General features: G+C 36.4%; 1 protein-coding gene across 1 annotated transcript in view; it reads right to left on the bottom strand.

Moving 5' to 3' along the window:
- The window catches only part of DPH6 (diphthamine biosynthesis 6), a 214,684-nt gene that overhangs the window by 29,434 nt on the left and 157,669 nt on the right, over positions 1–27,581 (bottom strand). Inside the window, exon 13 of the mRNA XM_009290341.2 lies at positions 16,254–16,659. Within this exon, the coding sequence (XP_009288616.1) occupies positions 16,254–16,659 (406 nt within the window). The remainder of the gene's footprint in view (positions 1–16,253; positions 16,660–27,581) is intronic.

Raw genomic sequence — 27,581 nt, 5'->3', positions numbered from 1 at the left:
CTAAATCCAAACCACAGCACTATGCCAGCTACTAGGACAAAAATCAACTCTATCCCAGCCAAAACCAGGACAATTTCCTACAGTTCCCACATACTTTCTTAAGTGTTCAATTTCATTTTTTATTCTGAAAGGCTTTCTATAAAATATGTAATAATAATTCATGGCTATTTTGTATCCTAGAGACATGACCAGGATTTACATTACACACCATATTATCTGTGAGTGTTTTACAGTAACTAAACCATAAGAATTTATAATCATACCATCTTGCTGTTCATAATTGATAACATGAGGTTTACTATAGGAACTGTATAAATAACAGTATTATTTCTCAGTTGATTTTATATGAAGAGTAAAAGGCTAAGTTATCACTGCTATAGGTCAAATTTGTGTACCATGAAGTGAATGTACAGAGGCTGCTTCATGTTCTATTTTCAAACTAAAAGCTGATGCATCACCAAGAACCCAGAAAAAAGTACTGCATTGCTTTCCTCTTTCTCTCTCCTGTTTTGCCAGATTTTAAAATGTACGTCATAACATCATGGAATCAACATGAAAGGAGGTTATTCTCTGCAGGGCAAAGCCCTGAATACACACACTCTCCAAGTCCTGTGTAGGACTGTTTTTATAAGGAGAGGAAAGACAGAACACCATGTGAAAAACATTAATAAATCAAAGATAATTTAAACTCATGAAAAGTTTTTGGTGCTTAAGCATAACGTATGTAGGAGGCCATGAGTTTTCTAGGGAATCCGGTGATCTTGCACAAACATGTATTGTATTGAAGTCATGGACAAACTGCACAAGGTCAGTGACAGAGGGGACAACAATCTAAGCCTACTCAGTCAACGACAGTGAGCATTTCAAATGGCATTGAGATGTTCTCTTTAATTGAAAAACAGACCATTATTACAAATGAACAACTAAGCAACTCTGGTGCATGATGAGAGGTGACACTGTTTTTGTAACCCCTCAACAAATTAAACCCAAACTTTGGACTTTACCATGCAAGCTGTGGCCTATCTTAATCACTGACTTGCACGTTGCTTCAGAAGAAAGTTCCAGTTTGCTTAGGAATCGTGATACCAAGGCAAAGCTGAACTTTTCTCCTGCATCAAAGCTGTGCTGCTCTGGCCGCTGACTCTACCCCACTTTAAATGGAGTCCAGCTGTCTCCATGCAGATTCCAATGGCAATGAAGAGCACACAGCACTTCGCAGGAGACACATAAGTACTTCACAGTATCAGGAGCCTAAAAAGGAATGTTTTGTCTTCAAATACCTCTATTCCTCCTGTTAATACAAAACCTGTTCTTTTTTAAATATTGGCAATGACCAACAGGATGGATGTGTTGCATTCAGGTTGGTGTGAGGACTGTGTTTCTTTTGTTTCTGTGCCACTATTTTCCTTCTGAAGCGGGGACAAAGAAACACATTAGTGGCTCCTAATTTAATAAATAACACCCAGTAGAACCCAAGCTGTGAATTTCTGTACACGTTTTTGCTTACCACTTCTTGCTACCAATCATATTTTCAACACAGAAGAACACGTTTTTAAAACAGAAGCTTTGGCTTTATAATCCTGCTTGCAATAGTCTGGTTTATGTCAGTCACATCTCCTTTTTCTGGATCAAGAAACTTTAAACTGCTGCCTCTTGATTTTTACATCTTGTTTTGTTGCAGTTGGCTCACTGTGCCTGCCTTCAAGTTTTACTCTTGTATCATGTTTTCTATGACTCAGCCTAAGACATGATTTATGTGGTCCAGAACAAGGGATGAATGGAAGTAAAAAGAAAAGGTGAAAAACAGAATAGGAGACTGAAATGGAAGAGCAGAAAAGACCAAGCAAGTGGAGTGCTTTAAGATGAAGCCTTGCATTTTCATCTCCCTATTGAAAATGAAGGATCAAATTATGCCTTTGAACTGGGTCAACTGTGCTGAAGTTCTTTCACAGTAATGTTAATAACATAATTTCTGTTAATTTCAATAGATTGGGATTTCATTTCACCTAAAAAGCAAAACCACAGTAGCGAATGATGTCTGATGTTCAGCTTGACTTGGTTTTCAGAGCTCAGATTCTCAGTATTTTCTGAAACTTGGGCTTGTTTTATGTGTCCTGGCATGTTATAGTTCAGAGCAGGTACCATCCTTTGGATGAACTAGAGACTGCAACCTCTCACTAGAATCATTCTGGTTCAAATGGGCCAAGGTCTTGCCTCTAATTCCATAGCTCCTCCTGGCCGGCATGTCATGCTCTTCCATCAAGCCTTGGACAGCTCTCATTTGTGTGTCAGAAAAATAAACAAGTTTTCCTATGTTTGGACAAGCATATTTAGTCTTACTGTCTTGCATAGTGTATTGTTTGTTTTTTTCTCCTAAATGACATAGTGGGAGGCACTGACAGGGTATTTTTGAAATGTGTGTTACAATGATTAAGATAATTAATACAGGGTTGCCAGCCAGTTCAGAGCTAAAAATATACCATCTCTTATAGCAGATCTACTTAAGTATGACATCAATGCAGCTTGGAACTGATAAAGTCTTTTTAATATAATTATTGACTTTGAATGAGTATGCTTTAAGTGATGAAAAATTCTGAAATGCTTTTCAGCCTGTCTATAGTATATTCATGAAAAGTGAAACATAAAGAACATGGAAAAAAATGTAAAACAGCATTGTAAGCAATGTGCTTAGAATAATTCCTGCCTAACACCAAACACCAAAATGTTCCTTCCAATTAATACCTGCCAAAGACATTTTTTGAAGCGGCATCATATGGTAAACTTACTGCAAAATAAGCATTGTGGCATTAATTTCTGTAGCCAGGATGTATTATGCAGCATGTTCCCTATCAAAATGAAATTTTAATATGCTTAAAAAGTTTGCAAAACTCCTGCATAAAGTATTTTCAAACAAGTTAAGCCCAAAATCACAAGCAATACTTATAATAAAAGCACTGTTAAACAGCTGAGGTTTCTGTTTCCAAACTTTTAAAGGATCAAAAGTTGAAGTGGTTTGCATACTATCACAGTTAAAAACAATCACAAGAAAAAAAAAATAATTTAGAAGAAAAGTAAAATTAAAAAAGCCTAATCTAAAGATAGAAATCCTGATTATTTCTGTTGCTGTTATAGTTTGAGTGACCCAAATACTTGATTAAATCACAGCAGGTAAGTTAGGCTACGTGATATAAAACAAAAGAATTCAAAGCACATTCTATGTAGTTAATGCAAAAGAAAAATAGAGTAATCAGCTAAATGAGAATATATTTATCTTCATGTATGTAATTGTAAAAAATGCCTTAGGCTGGCTTCAATTAGTCATGCTTTTCATAAAAGTCTGGAAATTACAAGATCCCTTGACAATTCTAAAATGATGAAGTTCTGCCCAGTAGAAGAGCAATCTCAAAACAGATTTGATCTCAGACTCCTTTCTGGAACAAGGCCTGCATTTCAATGAACTATTCTTCTTCAGGGCTCTACTTACCTATTCTTACTATTGTGCTGCCTTTAAACAGCACCTCATTTGGAGAGCTGCTGAGCATCTGTAACTTCAGCTAAGAACTTCAGTAAAATAAAGCTCTATAATTTTGCCATCTTGTGTGAAGTGACCAAGTCACTTTATCCTTCTGTGCCACAAACAGGAAGCTGCTTGTATATCTCAAATGGATTTACATCCATAGCATCAGTATATGGCTGTGATATAGCTGAGAGTAAAATAGGTGAGATAATGTTATTTTTCTTACATCTAATTTCACCCTGTTATCTGGTATACCGACTCATACATTCCTGGCAGGATGATTAAAGACAAGTCAGTACTCTCTAAATATCAGAAACGGCAATCTTCAACATACTCATTCTTTTTTTCTTCCAGCAATATTACTATTAGGTGAAGAGAATTCATTTTGATTTTCAAAATTCATAAAGCCTTGATCTCCTGATGAGCAAAAGTTTTGAACAAAGTTTTGAAGTTCTCTAGAGGTTTAAAAGTTGTAAATTTTACAGCTTGAAAATTATCTTTAAATTATTTTCCAAATCCTACTAAAACCTGGTTAAATTAGTATTTAGCCCCCGTATCAAATGATATAACCATCTACTAATGTGTTTAAATGAGGAAAACAAAGAGTTTTCCAGTTGAACTTATGACATTACTGACGACATAAATTATTTAACTTCATAACAGGATTCCTCATCCTCAGGTGTCTCAATCATTATCACCTGAATTAGACTCTGGAAACACATTGGCTTTACGTTGTCATAAGAAATACTGCAGAGATATCACAGCCCAATGATAATTCTAATTCTGAGCTTGTATGAGTTCTGTTAAGATAAAGAGATGGAAAGAAAAAAGGACAAATGTGGACACTACAGAGAAATGAGTTTAAAAAAAAAAAAGAACAAAGAATCCAGACACTTCTAAAGAAACATTTCTCTTTCAAAGATATACTCCAATAGGAAAAACTTGCTTGTTGGTTTCAGTAATTATTATTCAAGTAAGGAGTGGCAGTCATCTTTTGCAAGACTGTGGAGTATTAATGACAGACAGAAAGAAACTGTTCTTGTTTTTGTTTGTTTTTTTTTTTTCCCCAGAATCTGCAGTTAAATGCCACTCTTTTTGGCTAATTCATTGTAATTTAATAATAATATGGAATCATAGAATAATTTTGGGAATAATAGAATGATTTTAGTTGGTAAGGTTCTCTGCAAATCATATACTTCGACCTCCCTCATGCTCAGAGCAGGGGTAACTTTAGACATTAGACCAGTTTGCTGAGAGCCTTGTGCAGTCAGGTTTTGAAGACCTCCAAGGTAGAGGTTCCACAGCCTCTGGGCAGCCTGTGCCAGCATGCAACCGCTCTTGTGGAGAAAAATTAATTCCTTGTGTCCAACTGGAATCTGTCCTGCTGCACCCTGTGACTGTTGCTCCTTGTCCTTTTCTGGTGCATCTCTGAAAAAATCCTGTCTCCTTCTCTGCAGTGCCTATTAAGGTAAAGGAAGACTGCAATTTGGTTCCTCCATAGCCTTCTCTTCCCTAGGCGGACAAAGCCAGGTCCTTCAGTCTTTTCTCATATATTCCATACGCCACTCACCTGACCTTTTATTTTAGTGGCTCTTCTCTGGACTTTCTCCAGTTTGGTGATCTCTTTCTCTTATTATCATATCTTAGTATTCCAGGTGTGCCAGCCCACCTCCCTCAACCTGCTGGCCACACTCCTGCCATTCAGAAATAATGTAGGAAGAGAAGGAATGCTCTAATTTGTTACAATGGAGAAAATTTACCTGTTCTCCAATTAGCCAATGTTGATACTCTAGACTTAACAGTGTGAGTAGAAAAGAAGTGCCTGAAGGGACTACGTTATAAATGTGCTTTCAGTGTCACTGAATTAGAGCTATTAATTGGATTTTAACACAGCAGATATGATGCATTACTAGTAAAAGCGGAGCAAAGTCCAAAGAAAGGAAAAAAATACAAATTTTTCATTGCTTGTTTTTCTAAGGATTGGAAATTTCTCAATTATACCTAATAACTTTATGCTATTTTAAACCTAAATTTATCACACATTTAAGGAGAAATAGACTATTGGGAGCACCACTGCATATATTATGCAAAGTCAATTTGCATAAGTGTGACAATGGCAAAATACTTTCTTTTCATGGTTAGTTACAGCTATTTTCTTGGATTAAAGTTACAGTGCAGATGGCAAAAACAACAAAACAAATTTTCCTCTTCACTTTTTCTTGGTGTAATGGCATCATTATATCAGATAACTGAAATGAAACCCCAAGCCCAACTTGTTAAACGGGTGGTAAGTCATTGAACAAAATTATAATACTTTTATGGATGCTAAGCATAGTTTTTATGTATTTCCTCCTAAGTCAGAGTATGACTTTGAAAGGTGTTTCAGAAACAAAAACCCCCTCCTTTACAAACACATGCTGAAAATATTTTAATCAGAAATCTGATTTGTAATACTTCTAAAATTAAGACAATAATTATTAAGTGGTGTCCTTCATACCAGTTTCCAGTCGCAGTTTTCCCAGAATTTAAGAGGCTGCAATCAACAGAAACTCCAGATCCACATTTTAGCAGCCTCAAAAAAAGAAAAAGTGTCTGTATCTTTTCATTTGCATAAAGAAAACAAGAGAAGGGATGTTCTTGAGTAATAACAATGAAAACAGTAAGCTGAGTATTTAGGATGCAAAGTTTGGCTCCACAGTCCAACTTTGACTGATTACGCACCAGAGGCAGTGAACACTGGAGACTTTTTTGCCCTAACATACCTGTGGCGTACAAACAGGCCTTGTTTCCTTGCCCTGCCTTCTGTCTTCAGGCCGCCTCCCCAAGTCCAAAAGAGAGATGTCTTAGAAGGGGCAAGGGCAGGGGAAACAAATGGACAATGGGGTACAAAGGCATTTCATCACTTTTCACTCTGAGCAATAAATAATCCTCATGTCCATGCTGTCCCTGGGTTTCAGGAAGGTAGCTTCTTTCACTTCTATTACCCATACGGACAAAAGATAAGATCTAGGCTATTAAAGCAAACTATGCCCACAGCATCATCTTCTCATACTGTTAAGTTTCTGCCTGCATTTGTGGTTTGAATCAGGGCATTATTTCTATTTCTTTTTTAGCTTCACATCTTTGTAAAGAATTATTCCATGCCATTAGATAACAAGAAGATCTTATCTGTCTCCAAGCAAATGGCCAAACTTTTTGGATAACCTTAGAGACTGTTCAGATGCATTGCTGAGAGACTGCTGACAGCTGAATTTGATACCTGGTATATTGAACAAATATATCTGGACAGAGAAGAGAAGATACCATGTCCTACTGCTTGCAGGACAGAGGACTTCCACAGGGCTGACACTGGAAGAAGTTTCAAAAGGAATTTAAGCCATTGCCTATTTACCTATTACACTTATTAGCGCCCTTAAAAGTTAGATTTTTAGTAGCTGCTTATCTCTATGAAGTCCCAATGAGGAAAGCTAAGCATGACTTCTGATAGTCAAGGCATCTGACAAAACCTGACAGGCTCTATCAGTGTTGTCTACAGTTGGCAAAAGGCAAGATCTTACAGAAAGAAATTAACTTTGAGAGACTGGAGAAGGAAGAACTGGAAGGGAAACTGGAGAGGAAGTGGAAGGCTTTGAGGTAAGATTTATTGATGGTTTTGACTACCAGTCAGTGCTAGTTCTGACACCTGGCCCTTCCTCTTTCTGTTCAAGAGTGATGCCCATTACTGCTCTGAGCACATAGACCAAGCAATGGGGCGATTTCGGTATCAGAACTGCAGTTGTGAGGGCAATTTCTGGAGAGTGGACTCAGCAGAATAGCCCAAGCCTGGGAAATAAGGATCTGGTAATGCATCCAAAAGCTTTAGGAAACTGGAGGAGAAAAAAACACCATGGGAATAAAGATTTGTCGGCTTCTCACACATATTGCCAGGGCAGGAAAATTTCCAGTCTCAAATACTTAACTGCACATGTGAATTGTCACTTAACAGTACAAGGAGAAAGGAAGTTTGCAGTCCTAGTTTAATTAGGTCTATTGTCAAACCTAATAGTTTGACAGTCAGTAGATATAATACCCATTTTCCAGGCTATTGATATAGCAGTGCTAAAAATCCTTGATTTCTCTGGACAAAAAATACTGAAGTACAGCTTCTGCTGTCAATCAGCAATACTTTCAAAGGTGGTTAGGAAAAGTTATCAGAGAAGAAGATTGAACCGGTACTTCTTAGTGTAAAGGTTATGTCACAGAATGACTGACAACGGTCAGACAGCCAATGGTCATTCAACCCTCTTGTGGATCATCCATTTGATGGGACAGCAGACACATTGAACCAACCCAGGAACCTCCCCAGGAACAAGCTACCCACCTACTCATTGATCTTCCTGCTACCATTAGAATGTTGTTATTTATACTGCTATTGGTTGGAAAGGTAACTCTGTACACTGTTCTTCCTTGCAAAATTCACTCTTTTCTTTCATTGAATTATTTCTTAGGTCTGTTAGACAAAGAGCAAATGGCAAGCATTTAGGTACTAAAGAGAAGAAATACAAAAGACAAGCTAGTCATGCCAAAGGTCCATCTAGTGCAGTATTCTGTTTCAAGCAATGGTCCTAAATAAATATCTAGAATGAGAAATAACAAGGGAAGCAGGTATGATATTATCCCCAGTTCACTTTCAGCCTACAATTATTTTAAGATCAGTGGACTTCCTAAGTCAGATGTTATCTCACTGGTTTAAACACCACCATGGTTTTTTTTCTTCACTTATAAATAAAAAGTAATATAGAGAGGGATCTGTACAAATGATGCAGAGGTCTCTAGAAATCTAAGTTCTTTCAATGTTTATTGATTTAGAATTGCAGAATTGGTGCCAAAATGTTGGCATGTTGAAATAATTTCAGAGAAAAACTTCCTATGTAATTGTAAACCGTAATCTGTGATGTGTCCTTAAAAACCGAGTTTGTCACAAATGGTTTCTGGATAGATAGACAGACCATATATGCCTCACATATTAAACACCAGATGATCCAAATTTGGCAATGATTGCATGCCTGATGTCATTGTTATAAGATGCTTTTATAGTTGTTCTCTGTCAACAAAGCACTAAACAAAGTTTCTCAAAATTAATTTTGACATTGTAGTAGGACGTCTGTACTTTATGCATTTTATGCCTGTATACAGACACTTACGCACATACGGATAGACCATGTATACATACACTTGTCTAGAAAATACCAGTCTTCCAGAAGAGTATAAATTTGTTCAGACTCCTTGTAGAGCTAATTATCAAAATTACCCCTTCTGACTCATTACAGAATAGATTGGGTTCTCATTCCATGTTTCTTTACATCTATTCTCTTAAGATTTTCACCTTGTAGCCTACTGCTTTGAACAAATTACAGTATTTACTGAGATAACTTACTAACTAACATCAATCAGCAAAGCCACTGCCTGGATCACCATAAAAAATGTCTAGCATCTTCCAAACTAATTATGTGAGGAAAGCAAATCAGTTTCTGACATGTTAGCAAACTTAGGATATTCTTCTTTATAATCTATGACTTTCTCTACAAAAAGTCTGTTTTATGGCAGGTCCATTCTGCCCTACAGGTCACTTCAGGGTACATCAACAGGAAAATTAAAAAGTCCATACAAATAATTCATTTGGTGAAGAGCTCAGGAGTGCTTCAACATAATGTGAAAACATGATAGGAGGGATAGTGTAACCTATAAATGTATCTTAGATTTTAGTGGCAGAAATTCTGAAAGAAATATGAAGTTGTACACAGTAGCTTTCAAACAACCTTACCAATATATTGCTAGTGTTCTGTATCAAGGATAAAAGGTATTTGTTCTAGATCAATCTTGGGTCAAGCAATTAAGGAATTTATTTCCATTTAAAGTTTTAGTCAAGATTTTTATGTATGACTGCGCAATACATAACCTTTAGAAGTCACATGCTGTCCACTTTGAATAAGGACGAGTTCCAACTTTGCTACCTGGCCTTGGCACTGAGTGGTTGAAATTTTCTCAATCTAGTATCTGTGCTCTTAAAAAATAAATTTCCCATCCTAAAGGACAGAAGGCCACTGCCCTAAAGTAGCATCTAATATATTTTAAGCTGCCTCACAGGCATAAAACACTTTCCTATGCAAATTCAGTGAAGAGGCAACATTACTATTAAAACAATTTCCCCATGTCATTGATAGCAAACAAAAAAATCCTTTCCCCATAATTTTATGAGATGTTCTACTAAAAATATGTATACAGTGACTTGCGGTAGATAAAATAACAGCACAACCTTGAAAACTGATATAAAAAGTTTAAAATTTCAGCATGTTAACAGTAATTTAATATATCAGATCTCTTGACTGGATGGTTTGGGTAGCAATAGCAAGATTGCAAAGCCACCTCTGTGGCTCAAGACCAAATTTAGCTACTTTTACCCTTTTAAAATGTCATTTCAAACACACTCATGAATCACATCAATATTTCCTAATTGCTTATGTATAATATAATCTGATTCATTTCCCCAAGTACTAGTTTAATCTTTTTTTTTTTTTTTGAGCAGCAGCAGTGTAGGTCTTGGCATAGAACATGGGAGAAGCTTGAATGATTTGTAGAAGTTCTCAGACACAAAAATGGGCCTAAGGCTGTAAACAGTCCAGAAAAGAGACACACACCCCCAGCACATTAGGGCTCTCTGTAGACATTACCTGTGCTGCAGTCTGAGCGGTGTGCAGAAGACAACCTTTCCTTTTGTTCCTGTCTGTGGCTGGGAGACTTTGTTGCTTTTTTTTCTTTTTTTTTTTTTTTTGGAGCAGCAGCAGTGTAGGTCTGCTGCTTGAACTATTATACTTGGCAAATTTTTTGTTTTCTTAACAGGAAACCCAAGAAATTTAAAGTGAAATTTTCCTCTTCTTTCAGGTTGGAAACTGTTCTCACATTTTCCATTTAGCCTAAATTAATAGAATTTGGTAGAAAACCAAGTTCAGTTGTTACAGCCTATTTCAGACAGCATCATGATATTTAAAAAATATTTTTGTTTGGCCAAACTATATACGTTAGTCACAACAACTACTTCATTAGTTAGTGGCTGCAAAGCTAGATTTCAAAAGAACCAACACTTAAACATTATCAACACTTATGTACCTGCTTCATTGTTACTCAGTAAACAGTTCTTAATGACTGTTTATTTTCTACTCACATGAGTAGTTCTCCATGACTGCTGAGTAAATACCAATTACTCACAGGAGAACATGTAGGCCTGTGTACAAATGTTTGGAGGTTGAGGTTCCAGCTGTCCCCATGGGAAATTGTTTCCCAGTGTGTAAGGGCATATCCATCAAGAAAGTTAAGTTCAAATAAATTCCCAGTGTGAATTTAAAGTGCATTAGTTAAAGAATATTAAAATCTAATGCACATGTACATACGTTATTAAGAAAATGCATCTTGGTATCTTCACTTGATCTTCTTCCACTTTTCTACACTACATAATATATATCTACCAGTACTGGAAACTGTGTGTTTTGGAAAACATCTGGAAAATATCTTGATAAGGCAGTATTTTAATAAATGGAATACTTTAAATCTTATCAGATGGAAAACCTTTAGTTTAAAAGCAGTATGTTGTACATGCGGCAGGGTGTTACTATGTCAGTGCAAGGACTCCTAACTGAGTGCCTAATCACCAAGGCTTCTCTTTCAACAGAAGAAGCAGTCCCATTTCAAGCAAGTTTTTCTAGAGTCCAGTTGAACTATACTCGACCCATATTAGAATTTTTTTTAAACTACAGTATCATTGAAACTTGATAAACATGTAAGTACTAAAAGCCTTTTAGTCCTAAGCGCTTACAGCATACAGCCACATTTAAAACTAATTATATATTCATTTTAATGCTGCTACCAGATTGTCTTTCTATTCCTGTTCTCTTTTGCCTTTTTATATTCCCACTTCATTTTTTCTATAGTATTAAAAAGGGATTATGTAATATGATGTTCTGGTGAATGCAGGACCTTTTCTACTCCCTAATAAATATTCAAAAATATTTTGCATACATCCTGTGAACAAGGCTTGTGAAATCGTAATGGGATGACTTATGAACATTCATCTTTCCTATACGGAAGTATAATCTAGTCAAGTGGATGGTATAGCAAATCATCCTGACACATTTATATTAATGCATATTTAAATGAGAATATGAAAGAAATAGTCAAATTTATGTTAAAGAATTCTAAAGGCTTAACAGCATCTTACTAAGTATATATGTCAGCTTAATCTAATCCTCCTACTTCTAACACGTTCTGTGGTCTCAGCATGGTGCCCATAATGCTCTCGTATGTTATGAGGGATTGCCTCTGAGAAGTTCACCATCAGTACTACACTTTGTTCAATAAAACTTTACATCTGGTCTTAGGATGACAGAAAGCTATCTGTCTCAAATTTGCATTACAAAACTTTAGCTTCTTTTGACATCAGTAACACTGGCTATAATAATTTCCAATAACCTGTCACAATATGCAGAGTATACATATTCCTGGTTCTCATCTTACTGTGTCAGGTACAAACAAATTTCTCTAATTTATTTGGACGGTTTTAAATCAACGACAATTTCTTTGCACCAAAAAAGCACTCATCTAATCAGAGGCTCATTTGAGAAGATCTGTGGCAGTATTTCCTCCTTTCACTCCAATGATTTTAAGTTCTAATCAGAAAAAAGTACCTTTATTCTTTTCCGTACTTTTGCTAGAGGAGACAATACATTGCAAGTCAAGATCTTACAAGAATTATTGAAGACTATTTGCTAATCTTATGACATGATGGAAGTCCACCTGAAATCCACTGAGACTGGAACAGTTATGTCCTCAACCATCTCTCTTGATTTCTGAGACATGATAATTTCTGTCTTTTCCATTATAGATACATCTGTCTGATGTGTTTCACATTAAAAATATTTGAATAGCAGTGTCTAGCATCCCCTGCTATGTTATTAATATTATCTTTCCTCAGCAGACAATGCATCTGATGGTAGTTGAAGACTCCAAAAGGACAGACCTACTTGTGGGATTAACAATGTCTAACACATGTCAGAGATCAAACATGTCACTAACGGATCATCATGCAGATGGTTAGCAACCAGCCCTACCTGAGCTGAATTAATAAATGGCAACTGAAAAACTGCTCTCAGTATCATTTGTGTTCTGGCAGCCACATCAAGGAAACTATTTTTTAAAAGTCCGTGAATTAGGCCTGCAGATTTTCAAGTCAAGATCACTACATTTCTGCTTTATCCTGTGTCCTGGTAAAATGCTATTCTGTATTTGAAAGACAGTTTTACCAACTATCTGATCAGTAGCGTAAGTAAATTCTGATACCCACTTAGACATACTCTGCAACAGAAAGTAACCTTTGGAGGTAGTAGAAATCACCACAGAGACATCCAAATACCCAAAGTATCTTAGGGCAAGTCTACAGAGACAGGTATGAGCAAGTTTTGGCCATGCTCAGAGCTGACAAGAGACAAACCAGTGCCATTTTGGAAGCCAGTACTGTTCCTTCTTCTGACTTGCCACATTCAGATTCATGCATTCTATTAGCAGAACAAGCTTATTTGAACTTGCCTAAATATATTATATGTATGTTTCAAATTCTATTCAGGTAATGAATTAAACTTCTGGGTAATGTAAAACATGCCTTTTTTTCTCCCTTGCTCCTGAATCCAGATTTAGTAAGAAGGCTGACAAGCTAACGGGCTGTTGTAGATGAAACATGAGGACCACCTTAAGGTTCAAGAAAAGGAAAGCAGGAATACACTATGAGAAACTGGAAGAAGCTGCGGTCATCAGAATTTAACAATCTCTAACACCTTGGGCTGGCAATATAGGCAGGTTAAAATATCACTGGATTCAAAAGAAAGACCCGATATTAGTTCTGGTATATTACATCTGTGAAGCACACTAAATGACACACACCATTTGCAGTAGTTCTGCCAATCAAAACTAAAGACTGCCAATAATAACTGAGAAGATAAAACACAGACTATGTCATCTTGCTTATGGACACTGTCTGGGGGATACTGAAATGAAAGGGAACATCTTGGAGACCTTATACAGTGTTTTTTTTAACTGAGAGTTAATATATATGTGTGAGTACATTTTTAAATTATGAGAAGTATAATTATAATAATTGTACAAAAGACAGTCAAGGACATAGTTCAGTAATATGCTGCATCCTTTGGAAAGCCGCGGAGGCTTTACTGGAGACTACATGCCTTTCAAGGCTCCAAGGACACATACTAGCAGAACATTTAAATATGTCCCTGTGTCTTAACAATATATTAAAAATTAGTCTTCTGATTTTGAATTAGAAACAGTATATATATAATAGTCTTATATCAGATTGAAACTATCAGTAAGACACATTTCAGCAACAACTATTTTCATTTCAGAAATTATTTTCAAATATATAGCATATTTCTTCTTCCCATTACATGAACTTTCTGGAAATTTTTCCTAAGTAGAAAAAAGTTATTTTTAAATTCTTCATCAATGAATTAGTGCTACTTGTAAATTTAACGTATTCTATATATTCTACAGATTTGCAAGAATGTATTTCTTACCAGTGGGGATAATGATAAAATTGCTATAATGACAGGAATTATTATGACAGTGCAGAGATCTGAACACAACCAGAATGAATATATGACAATCACAACAAATCTTTCTATGTCTATGCCATTGGTAGTATAACATGAAATGAACTGAATCAAAATTTTATGCGCACAATTTATACATTATATTGAGCAATATATTTAATAAAAGCAAATTAAATTTATTTGGAAGTAATTATTCTATGGCCTGAGAAATATGAGAAAGAGAGCAGGCAAAACGGTAATGCTAATCCCATGCCAGGAACATGTTTTATCAGGTTTCCTTTTAGCTCTTAAACAAGATGTAGTAAAAACAACAACATTCTGTCAGACCATATGTTCATTCCTTGCTTCCTGGATTAAATATGCTTATTCTACGCCACATTTTTATAGCTTTCAATTCCTGTACTTTAAATCTATTAAACAATGTCAAGTTGAATTTTCGTCAAAAACTGCTGCAGGTTAAGAAAAAAAAAATAGGACAGTAGAATATTTGAGGGCTAACATTTACGTCAGTTAATTAATATGGATCAGTTGTGGTCTGCAAGGATTTTTAAAGTGCATGCATGTTTTAGATAAATATAGACTAAGGATCTGATTTTGTTCCTTCTCAAATTGATAACAAAGCTCTTACTGATTTCAATACAAGTATGGTCTACCAGTTTTGTAGGCCTGACAGATAAAATAAGCTTTTGTGCTCTTGCATAATGTTAGTTGTCCCAAATTCATCATAGCCCAAAATACAGATGTACAACATAAGAAATAAATTATAGTTGTGACTTTATATTTATTGTTCTGTATTCTCTTTACTTGGTAAGCGAATGAGATTTTGAAAAAATAAACATTGGGGAAAAAACAGTAAATTTGTTTGGTTAACAAGTTCTATTTAAATAAGTTGGTAAGAAAACAGCCCATGTTCAAAACCAGACACCCTCTAATCTAGAGGATACAACCATTTCCTTGTTTTAAAACATTAATATTTCATTATTTATTCTCAAAAGAGTGCCTGTTAGCACACAGAATTTGGTTATTTGAACATAGTTCTAGATCATGACAAAAATAGGCTACCAAATGGACAACTGTTCAAAGACTTTTATGCAAAAGATTCATTCTCCCTATGTTCGACCCTGAGGTGGCTGGATTTCTCAGTAACTTCTCTTTCATGGAATCACAGTATAACTCAGATTGGAGCGAGATTGTCTAATCCAACCTCCTACTCAAAGTCAGGTCAGCTGTGAGATCAGAACAAGTAATCCAGGGCTTTATCCTGTTTGGACTTCAAAACGTCCAAGAATAGAGCCTTTCTACATGAGAAGCATGCCTGGTAACCAGAAAAAGAACAAACGTATCTTAATCATAGAATCATAGAATCGTTTAGGCTGGAAAAGACCCTTAAGATCATCAAGTCCAACCGTAAACCTAACACTGCCAAGTCCACCACTAAACCATGTCCCTAAGCACCACATCAGCACGTCTTTTAAATACCTCCAGGGATGGTGACTCAACCACTTCCCCGGGCAGCCTGTTCCAGTGCTTGACAACCCTTTCGGTGAAGAAATTTCTCCTAATATCCAATCTGAACCTCCCCTGGCACAACTTGAGGCCATTTCCTCTTGTCCTATCGCTAGTTACTTGGGAGAAGAGACCGACCCCCACCTCGCTACAACCTCCTTTCAGGGAGTTGTAGAGCGCGATAAGGTCTCCCCTGAGCCTCCTTTTCTCCAGGCTAAACAACCCCAGTTCCCTCAGCCGCTCCTCACAAGACTTGTTCTCCAGACCCTTCACCAGCTTTGTTGCCCTTCTTTGGACACACTCCAGCACCTCAATGTCTTTCTTGTAGTGAGGGGCCCAAAACTGAACACAGTATTCGAGGTTCGGCCTCACCAGTGCCGAGTACAGGGAGGCAATCGCTTCCCTCGTCCTGCTGGCCACACTATTTCTGATACAAGCCAGGATGCTATTGGCCTTCTTGGCCACCTATCCTTGAAAGGCACTTCTAAAATGTCTTCTTCCAATGAAACCTTATGTAGAAGTAAACAAAAATTACCTTATGCTTAGTATAAACACCTGGTTTCTGTCATCATAAGTCTTACCTGTTTGTAGTGTTTCAGCATCAAAGACATCCTCCTTGAAGAAAGCTCTAAAAGACAAAGGAGTTGCACTGCAATCTTCTGAAAGTTTCTCAACAGCTTGTCTAAACATAGCAATTAAGTCATGAAGAGGTCCATCTAAATCAAGCTGAGAAGTGGATGGTGAAATCAAGCTCAGACGTACAGAGATTGATGCACAAGATGCAGAACTAGACTCCACGGATTCACACTCAATTTGGAAGCCCTCTGACAACATCTTCATTGCAAAATGTTTTCTTTGGAGTGGATCATCAACTACTGCAACAACATGCCATTCAATGGCAGCATCTCTGGGTAGGTGAGATATTACAACCACAGCAAGCAACCCACACATTGCAGTTACATCATGATACGTCTCCGAATCTTCAACCTAAAAGATAAACAAAATACCATCGATATTACAGAGCTGGTAGAAATTAATATTGCTTTTCTTCAGCTGATATATTCAAAAAAGTATGTGCAGTACAGTTATTTCATGGAGACTGTTTCTCCCCTAAACTTTCCTTCTTACTGAAAAGTCATCTTGAGCAATTATGAATTTGTCTGACAGTTAATATTTGCTCATTTTTGCAATCTCAAACTATTAGTATGCCTGTACCATTTAAAAAAATGCTGATCATAATGTATTTTGCACTCATTTTGCAATCAAAAAAAGTCTTTTGCATACAGTAACTTTTTTCCGTACCAATGGTCTTTGAAGAACAGAAATGGTAGGAACTACCGAAACTACAGAAATGAGTTAGTAAGCACATAAGATTTATTTTAAAAGTTGGAGTACTAAAGACACAGTTCAGATACAGCAAAGATACAGTTCAGGTAGTCCTGAACAGCAGAATGATCTTGAACAAACCCTCTTAGAAGATGAAACATGTTTTCTTAATAGCGGAGCTCATTTAGAAAGTATATTTAAATTTTTTTCACATCAACCAGCACATTTAATTAGCTAACTTGGTAAGCTAACTCGGAGTAACTAAGTTCTTTAATACCATCAGAAGAAAAGGAAGTGGGACAGGCTTTCTGCTTACTACTTCGTAAAAATTTTAGTATAAATTGCACTGTAGCATGTTAACAGGTATAGGAAGTGAATATAATGTTTCAAAATACTGAAACACTCTTCCATGAGACAGAGGAAGAAATTGTGACTTTGTAGCCATTTCAACCCAAATGTATTGTACCTATGTGCATTTAGCACTACCTTTGAATTAATAACAAACCTAAGATGAGTTCATAAAAGAATTATTTGTCCCTGTATTGTTGCTATGTATTCAATCCTTTTTCATCTGAAGACAAACAAAAACAACCTTAGAGCTTTAAACTAGGAACAATACATTGTGGTGTGTTGACTCCACCCAGCAGCTAAGCACCACACATCTGCTTGCTTACTCCTTCCCTCCCCAAAGGCACAGGTGAGAAAACTTGTGGATCAAGATAAAGATGGTTTAATAAGTGAAGAAAAAAGGAAGAAGAAAGGAGAAAAACAAAACAAGCAATGCAAAGGCTATTACTCAACACCTCCCCACCAGCAGACTGATACCCAGCTAGACAGTGAGCAATAGCTATCCTCCCAAAGACTCCTCCCCTTAGTTTTTATGGCTGAATATGATGTTACATGGTGTGGAATACCCCTTTGGTCAGTTGGGGTCAGCTGTCCCAGCTGTGTCCCCTCCCAACTTCTTGTGCACCCCCAGCCTACTTGCTGGCAGAGCAGTGTGACAAACAGAGGCGGCCTTGACGCTGTGTAAGCACTGCTCAGCAATAGCTAAAAACCCTGGTGCGTTATCAACGCTGTTTTGGTCATAAATCCAAACCATAGCACCATACAGGTTGCTATGAAGAAAGTTAACTCCATCCCAGCCAAAACCAGTACACACATTTAGGTCTGCTGTTACCTTATACTTAAATGCATATACTCATACTCCTATTATGTATACAACAAGGTCTATTTATGGAAAGCGACCCCATTTTATGATATACATACTCTCAAAAAGTATGCATTTACATGAGCTTATCAGCTCTCTGAACACACTTTTTTTTTGAACAACTGTTCAAATATTTGAGCAGTTGAAATGCTTATTCTGGCCAGCAGATTATTTTTTTTCTTACTTTTTCCTCCATTTTTATGGAAAGAGAATATATTAAGCATTTTTAATATTACTGACTTACACCATCTTCTTTGTGTACACAGATAATAACTTTTTTTAGATACCCATTTGCTTATACCGCAGTATATACTGGTAATATTGTCCATTGCCTGACCTCTGAAAGCAAAAATAATAACAAGGCAAACCTGTCATTTTGCCTGAAGTCGATAAGGCCATATAACTCACAGTACCTTCAATTCACAAGCTCAATTTTCATCCACTCGCTCTCAACTTTGAGAGGAAGAAATAATTACAGGTTACAGGCACTTTATTTCAAAATTCACTCACAAAGTTATTGACAAGCATTTTGCACAGAATATCTTTGATGCTTGACCCTCGTGAGCTGTTTACATGAAAAATGCTCTTACATCTGTATTAACGATAGTAGAGTCTAATTCTATACCAAACATGTAGCAATTGCTTTAGCATTTCTGTTTTTGATATGGGAACAAAAATAGGGATAATTTGTCTCAAATTGCAGTCACTTCAGTCATAATAAAATCTCACTGAGTACTGTTTGCTTTCAGTACTTTCATTAGGCTAGCCGGGGCTGTTATTATTAAGGTACCAACACGTAAGCGTTGTATTAGCACTTAACAGGAGGAGCACAGTATTATCCTCTAGGAGATGAATTCTAACCTTGTCAATATAATTCTGCTCTGAGTGCTGTAAAACAGTTTGAAAAGATGAAATACTGGAGCTTTGCACTGAGGAAAAAAAAAAGTCATGCTCATTCAGGCTTAAAGGCCACTTTGCTGGCCCAAGGTGCTGAGGTACTGTTTAGAAAAAAAGTCTAAAGAAGCTCTCTCAGGTCACATCAAGCACTAAGACAAAATTTTCTACTTCCCTGTACTTGTCTTAGGTTGTTAAATCAATTACTCACTATTTCTGCTTGCCTTCAGCTGCCATTTAGAATATGAAGAACTACATGAAAATTAAGGCCAGGAGAAAGTACATTTCCAAATTTAACAAATGAGAATCATTCTGAGTGAAAGACTATTCACGGTGCACCTGTACAGTACCATAGCACTCATAACCTTTAACTTCAGAGTTTGCACAAAGCACAAGTGATGGAGCTACTGGGGACTAATAATCTTTCATCAGCTGCTACGGAATCTTACAGAAATACTTCTAACAATGACCTCTCCTGACTTATTTTCAAGAAATCGCTGACATTTGTGTTGTACATGGATGCTGCATTTATGAGTTACCTTTCAGAAATTTACAACTGTCTTAAACAGCTGAATATCTTTATGATAGGCTGTCTAGTAAATGAGGATGAATATATAAGGTCTGCTAAGAAACTCTATTCATATGATGCTGGAACAAATAAATAAATATTAAAAGTGAAAATTAAGAGGAATTATTTTATGACTAAGTTGCTCTTTACAATTGGTTCTGCTCTCTCATCAATGAGATCCAGCACTTTTGGCAGACAGCTGTGGTACTATGAAGAAAAACATGTTTTTAGGGTTCTTGCCCAACGATACTGTTGTAGACTGTTCTATAAAGGAGCACAGGTTTTGGCCTACTCCTTCTACATTTTCACAGTCTTGGGGAAAAAAAAAAATTGAGGTAGAAGAGGAAGCAGTTTGGCTTGTAATCCTTGAAAAAGAAATAACAGATAATTCTTGGGAACCTTTGTATAATTTTTATTACTGAGAGATGAGAAAACACTGTTGGGCCAAACACTGTTGAAAGCAGTGATTCCTTAAAGTATGTTTAACCTGAATTTAAAAATCTTTGCAAATTTCATTAGACTATAGGTGTAGCTGTCATCTAAAGGTATTTGCCCTTAAACACTTATTTCCTAGCTACCAGTATTCAAATGACTTTCAATTCATGGGAGAGAGTCTGCCTGTTGAAGATCCCCATTTCCAGTCGTTAGCTTTTCCACAGAATTTAATCCTTTCTAAGAACAAATACTGCAAGGTAACTTGGCACCAGGAAAAGTTCGGATGCCATAGGGGAAAATGAGCAGACTGTAAAAGTTCATTGTTTGACTGCTGAGATAATATGGAGACGGATGCTGCTTCTGTGCTACACTTTTACATGATCTGATTCAAAGAGGGCTGGAGAAGGAAGCCAGGTAACATCCTTTCGCTGTGCAGGAGACAGCCTCTGAAAATAAATGATTCTGTAACAATGTCTTCTTTCAGGAACAGATGCAAACTGGACCATCTCAGAGGCCACACTATGACAGGATTCTGATTCTGGCATGCTATGAAATGGCAGATCCCAAAACTTTGGACAAAGATTTGATACGACAAGTGATTTAGCTCTTACTGGATCTCATGTCAGACTGCCCTCAAAACATGATTCATAATATCCTCCCTCTGCCAACAGGGTCATCTGCTACTCAATTTATCAAAGCTGGGAAAGATGGAGTCCCAGAAAGTTTGGAAAAGGAAGCAAAAAACTAGATTTTTCTAAATACATGCATTGTATCTATATCATTCCCTATCCAGAGGACTATGAACACTCTCATTTTTTAACACTTCGCTTTGAAAAAAACCACAACTCAACAAAGGACTTTTCCCACTGTGATACAATACACATTTCAATAACTCAGGGGAAAACCAGAAGGTAATGGAGTAGATTTTAGGAGGACTGAGAATGTGACTCTGTTATTTACCTGACATTTTATAATACCAAAGTGGGTTGATGCCATATTACTGTAAACACTGAGAAGAGTGCCATGCTAAGCTAAGTAACACCTTCGAAAGTCTTCATTGACTAGTTAATAAAGAATGAAAGCAGTTGATAGCAGTCAAGAAAGCAAGTAAAACAGTATGAATTCTTAGGAAAGGAATAGAGAACAAAGTGGGTAACATTATGCCACTGTAGAAATTACAGTTCACCTGCACCTTGAGTAAGATACACAACTCTGGATCTCTCAACTGAAAAATGACATATTAGACCCAGAATGTGTTCAGAGGAGGACAACGAGGATGATCAAAAGCTCTGGAGGGTCTGGCTGAAAATGTTCTCCAGCCTTCTTAAGGAGAGTATGACAGAGGTTTACAAAATCATACATGACATAAGAAGGGTGGATAAGGATAAGAATTGATTTTGCACGCTTGTTTTTCTGTACAAGAACTACGGATCATCAAACGACATTAGTAAGAGCACGGTTTCAAAAAGAACAATGGTGGGTGACACCTGGCATTCCTTGATGGAGAATGCTGTGGTTGCAAGAACTTTACAGGGATTCAAGGGGAGCCTGAACAAGTACTCAAACACAGATTCAGTGGGGATTATAAAAAAGATATTAAAATTCTTAGTTAATTCTTAATAATTTATATAAAAAGTAATGATTTATATAACTATTAAAATTAATTTAATTAATTTAAATGAATTAAAATAGTTTGAGGTTGGGAGAATATTAGAGTGGATATATGCTTTTCCTGATTTTGCTAGTCACATCTGCTTAGGGCTCCTGTTTGGAGTCAGAATACTAAGCAGAGCCTACACCATTATGGGCTATTCTTATGTACTTACATAAGCATTTATCCTTAATGCTGATACCAGTGGTGTGTTTGGTGAAGAAAAACAACTGGGCTTTCTTGACTGGACTGGTTGAATTTTCACAACTAGTCCCTTCCGACAACTAGTCCTTTCCTACATTTCTGTAATTCTAAGGGAGTTTTATGTTCATCTGTGGTATTCCAGACTGATTTTATAGATGAATGGTGAACACAGAGTCAAGCAGAAGAATGCATATAACAGCTCTAAAGTGCTTCTTCAGCTAGTTGAGCAGAGGTATCAGCATCAGAATATTGGGCTGGAAGAAGTGGGAGTTTGATGTGATTACTCTTGGCCTCTTTCTGAGAAAAAAAAATGCTTTCTCTTCTCCTTTTTCCCAAAGCAGAATCACAGAGAGAACTGGAATCCCACTTTTAGGGGGGCACATATATCTTAGTCCCTGCTTATACTGATAGAGACAGCACAGGCAACCCAGACAGTGCCGAGCAGGACCTTTGTCTGCTTTAGGCACCTGCCACAGGAATGGGGATCTTGAGCCCTATTACACTGGAGCCACCCAGACAGTCCGCTGTGTTTTAACCCCTCTAACGAGGTTGTGCAATGGATGCTTAACTCAAATCTGCAAAAGTATAAGGATGATTGGCTGGAAATAGAAGGGGTCGAAAGGCTTGGCTGAAAACTTATTGAAGGCCACAGTACTACAGTTATCAAATGACATCCAATTCAGTAAGGTATCTAATAACGAGAAATGAGAATGGAAACTCTTCCTATACTTTATATTCACGCATAGGCTGAAGCTGAAAAGGTAGCTTGGTAGAAACATCCCTTAGCTAACACTTTTATGAACATGTTTAATGCAGAAATACAAACCCTTTCATATCACAAGAAGGAAGGTTAACAACAGAGGTTGTCAATTGGTTTTTAAACTTGTAATTAACCTGTATATCTCCATTAAAGTAAAACAGTTATCTGGACTGCTGTGTGCATAACGCTTTCCTGAGCTTTGTTCAGATACAAGAAGTTATCACGTTGGTTCATAGTATCACCAAGTCCTTGCATTTTGCATGCCTTAGTTCTTAGTAAAGATTCACCTGATTTTCATTGCACATATTCAGGAGAGCTACAGAATACTCTTATACTAATGAATGCCTAATGTTTTCACAATACCGCTACAAAACAAACCAGAACCCAATGCAATGAGCATAGTTAAATGAAAAATGCTGGGCTCTAAGGGTTGTAAAATAACTTACAGAGAGTGTGGTTTTAAAAGTGTTAAACTTAAAAAACAATTTTTCTAACTAATAGTGGTTCTTTTAATTAAAAAAAAAATCAAAGGCAGACCTATTAAAATTCCAATGAAAACACAGGAATAATGAGTATAGGACAAACCTATACTCAATCCATTGTATAAGCATTTAACTATTTTACTTAATTTAATTGAAAAAGGTACACATTTAAATTTGTTTATTTTGACAATCCTCCATTTGTTCCAAATGAGAAATATTCTTTTTGTTGTGTAAGGACTAAGGTCTACCTACCTCACCGCTGAATATGGAATCAGGCTGTAAGAGACAGAGATGAATGCGTAATTGCTATCTCTACAAAGAATTGACTTGGAGAAAAAAAGAAAGATACTGTGATGTTACTTTTAGAAGCTGAGTTTATGAAAACCTTCTATGGTATGCATTATTACACCATTATAGTGGCAAGATTAATGTGCCTTTAAATAATACATTTAAAATTTCTTTTACACTGCCTGCATTAAACAGAGTGCATCAAACTCCTGAGATCCAGTTTAAGCTTTGCTAGAGAATCTCTCACAACAATAGGTTTACGACTTTAAAAAGTAAAGATTCCACTAGGAAAACTGCATAAGAATAAAAATGTCAGTTCCTGAAGAAAGTAGGATAGAAGCAATCCTTTTCAACATCCTAGTTCTTCTAATAAATAGGCCACATGCATTCCTGGTACAACACGCCAAAATTCAAAGAATGAATACCACAGTGTTTTATAACAATAAAATTGTTAAGAATATTCTTTTTGCAAAGCGTACAAAAATAAGAAACTCTGTCATTTAGTGTTCCTTCCTGAAATAAAACAGATTATTTGCTGCATGCCAAAAATACATTAACACAAGACTGGCAGACTAAAAATGAGGTCTTATAAACCTGAATATTTATCATGGAATAAATACTGTTAATATAAAAAGAAACAAGTTCTTCAGAAATTTTAATCCTCTCTACTCCACAACGTGTTGGACAAAGCTGACGGTAGTTCAGTTACCACTGTGTCAAGTAGAAACTATTTTGTACAATGTCAACTGGAAAACTGAGCCTGTACTTACTTGGTGTTACTGAACCAGGGAAAATCTAGAGAAAACACGGTGGTTCTTTATTTTTTGTGTCAGCATCACATTTTGCAGAATAATTTCTTTTTTGTGCAGTCTTTATCTATCTTTAAAAAACAGAAACATGAAAAGGGGAAAGTAGATACAGGGGAACAATAGATACAGGGTATAGAAATTTAGAGGCAGTACTATTTCTAAGGGTACTTTTAATCAATTTTTTTAATTTGAATGAATTTCAAATTAATGTCATCTCTCAATATAAGGATTATATTTCCACATGCTGGAAATATTGGGAAAAAAATCCAAATTAAGTTTTCTTCATAATAATTGTGAAAAATTCTGCATGCAGGTATGGCAGTGATGCTAAATTAATTATTAGATATGAAATGGTCAGCAATTAACATGCCAAGCACAACAGCTTAACTTTTCCCAGAGAGGCATTTTGCAGGTGAATAAAATGAGCGTACCTCAAGTTTTATTAGCAAGAGCGTAGGAAATCTGAAATCTATACAATATATTGCTGGCTATTATTAGGATTTGTCAAGGTGATGGGCTAAAATTTTATGGTAGTCAACCAAGTATGTCAGAAGAAACTACCACAAAAATTAACTAACATCACTCTTAGGGCCCAAATCCCACAATAAATCTAGCGTAAATTTGATTTTCTAAGTTGAGACAGCTTTTTGGTGCATACAGGATATGTTTAAGTCTTTGCAGAATCAAAGCTTTCACGATGAATGGTCTCTGAATAGTACTACTGTAACTATATGTAAGCATTATGTAGAAAAGATAAGCAAATACGGAAACTCATGAAAATAGAAAGAGTTCATAAGAAATCAGATCAATAACTACATATGATCAATAGCTTATATCACTCAAACGGAATAATTTAGCAACTTGCTATTCTCTCTTTTACCATTATTGTCAACAGAGGCCAAGAAGTGGTATAAATTTTTGTCACTTCTGTGTGATAGACAAAAGGGCACAGCTGACATTAAAGACCTAACCTTACAAGCTCTGTTTTGATTACATTTAGTACATAAGGACATCCTTTGCTTGTTAAGTTTGCTTCTCTTTTCTATTGTTGGATCTCTGTTTTTTCATCCTTTCATTTTGGAAACTCTGAGCAGCTCTGTGACATGATCAAAATAAGAGCAATCAGTATCACATTTCCATGAAGACATAGTCAGCTTTGAAGGAGTCTCCAGAACAAACAAACAATTGAAAGCCTGAAGACTGTATACAAACTCTGTAATAACTAGGCTAACACCTCTGCTTTCTGGGCTTACCAACCTGTAAGTTTTCTTGAAAAGTAAGCTCAAATAATTACTTGTTAGAATAAATTGAAAGAAATAGAGAAAAATGCAAACTGGTCTGCTGAAAGAAAGACACAGACATTTGCATGCAGAGTAATGGAGAATAATCTCCTATTTAAGACTGAGACTTCCATTTTTTCTTGATTTATCAGGTAAGTGTCACAATCTTGTTCTATCCCATTATCTAAAAAGCACAGTCTCAATAGCCCCATGGACTTAGAGTTTTCAACTACCCACTGAACTTTATACATTTAAATCTCTCTTCAAAATACATTTCATAATTGTATGTGACAATTATGCCACCATCAAAGCAAAAGAAAGATTTAAAAATGTTAGATAATCAGCTATGGGAAGCATGTGATAACATCAAATGGAAAACATACAATACCATTTTCACCACATTTTTAGATGGTTATAAACCTCAGCTATAGCACTGATTATTCAGAGGTTCAAAGGACTGCAATGAATGTGTCTGGACTGAGAATCTGAGAAGCACAGGACTGCCAGCATGGCTGTCAAAGGGGAATAATGCCTGAAATTCAGAATTAGACAATGAATATTAGCTTTAAAAATGGATATGACTGCTTAAAGGAGAAGATTTTCCCTCTTACTGGGCCCTTAATTACTCCCACTGATACATAATGAGACAGATTAAGTCTAAGTTTTGTTTATTCTGGTTGGTTTGGGTTTTTTGGGGGGTGGTGGTGGTTTCGTTTTTTGGGTTTGTTTTTGGTTTTGGTTTTGTTTTTTTCTGAAGGAACTGTTTATGGCTTCAGCAGAACATTTCTGTAAGCAAGTGCTCTGATACAATATGAATACCTGTATTTTTTTCCCTAAGTCAAAGGGGTCAGGAAGGGATTTTCACTTTTGTTAAGTACATACAAGCCTTTGGTTGTTTGGCTTATTCTGCAGAAGTAGTCATACTACCATGTGTACTTACCAACCTGATAAACACCCCTCCTACTGCATGGGAAGCTCAGCCTCTCAGTTCTCATCCTGTGGCATAAAGTATTTTAAATTCTTAAGGTCTGATATATTTTAGTCTAAGCATACTCACAGGGTTCAAAATAGGAATTTCTGGGTGAAATGTAATGGTCTATGATATACAGGTCAGACTAAACGATCTGTTTAGTCTGCCTTCTGGCTGTACAAGCTACTCAAGCTATGAAATCTGTTCTACCCACTACTTACACTCAGTCTTTCCACCAGCACTGCAGTGCCTGAACTCTAAAAACCCACACGGAGAAGGCAACCGTCTTATTCATTATGGCCTTTAATACCCCTTGCTGATAGTTTTAAATTTTTAAACAGCCCTACCTGTCGTGCTCCCTTTTATGTGTTCTCATAGTTACAGATATAATTTTGGAAGCAAAATATCTAAACACTAAGCATAATAAAAATGAAACAGGTTAAAGCTTATTAGCAGTAAGGAGCAGATGTAGCAAAATTCTGCCAGTTCCCCTACATTTCCTCCCCAGCAGGGACTTTCTGTCAAGCTGTGAGTTAGTTCTACACAATAATGCAGGCTGCTGTTACTGCAACTGCACCTTCCTATACCTCGCTATTGTACTAAAAATTCACTTTGATTTTTGATTTCTTCCTTCGTAATAATAATATTTAAAGCAGTTCCTGCAGAGCGAAGTGTAAATTCAAGCACTGCATGCTAGATGCTCAAAAGGGCATGAAAATGTAAAATTGATAAGAAAATAATTACATATTGAAAAGCTGTTTTATTTGCTTTAAAAAAATTAACTTTCTCTCAACAAACTAAAGGTTCCCGAGCCAAGAGAGAACCAGTTAATGACTGAAGTTAAGATTCCTTGAAATACCTCTCAAATATACATCATTCAATATATCAGCTACAATGTGGAAAAAAGAACTATTTAAGGAACAAAGTCATAAATTGATAGCAATATAAACTGAAAGCAAATGACGTCTGCCACATGAAACATGATCACAGACTGTCACTCTGAGGGTTTTATTCTTCATGTGTAGTGTCAAA

Source organism: Aptenodytes forsteri, unplaced genomic scaffold (assembly GCF_000699145.1).
Source record: "Aptenodytes forsteri isolate BGI_AS27 unplaced genomic scaffold, ASM69914v1 Scaffold108, whole genome shotgun sequence".
NCBI classification, from domain to species: Eukaryota; Metazoa; Chordata; class Aves; order Sphenisciformes; family Spheniscidae; genus Aptenodytes; species Aptenodytes forsteri.
Note: the sequence above shows the minus strand (reverse complement) of the source record. Positions and strands in the feature narration are given on the sequence as shown.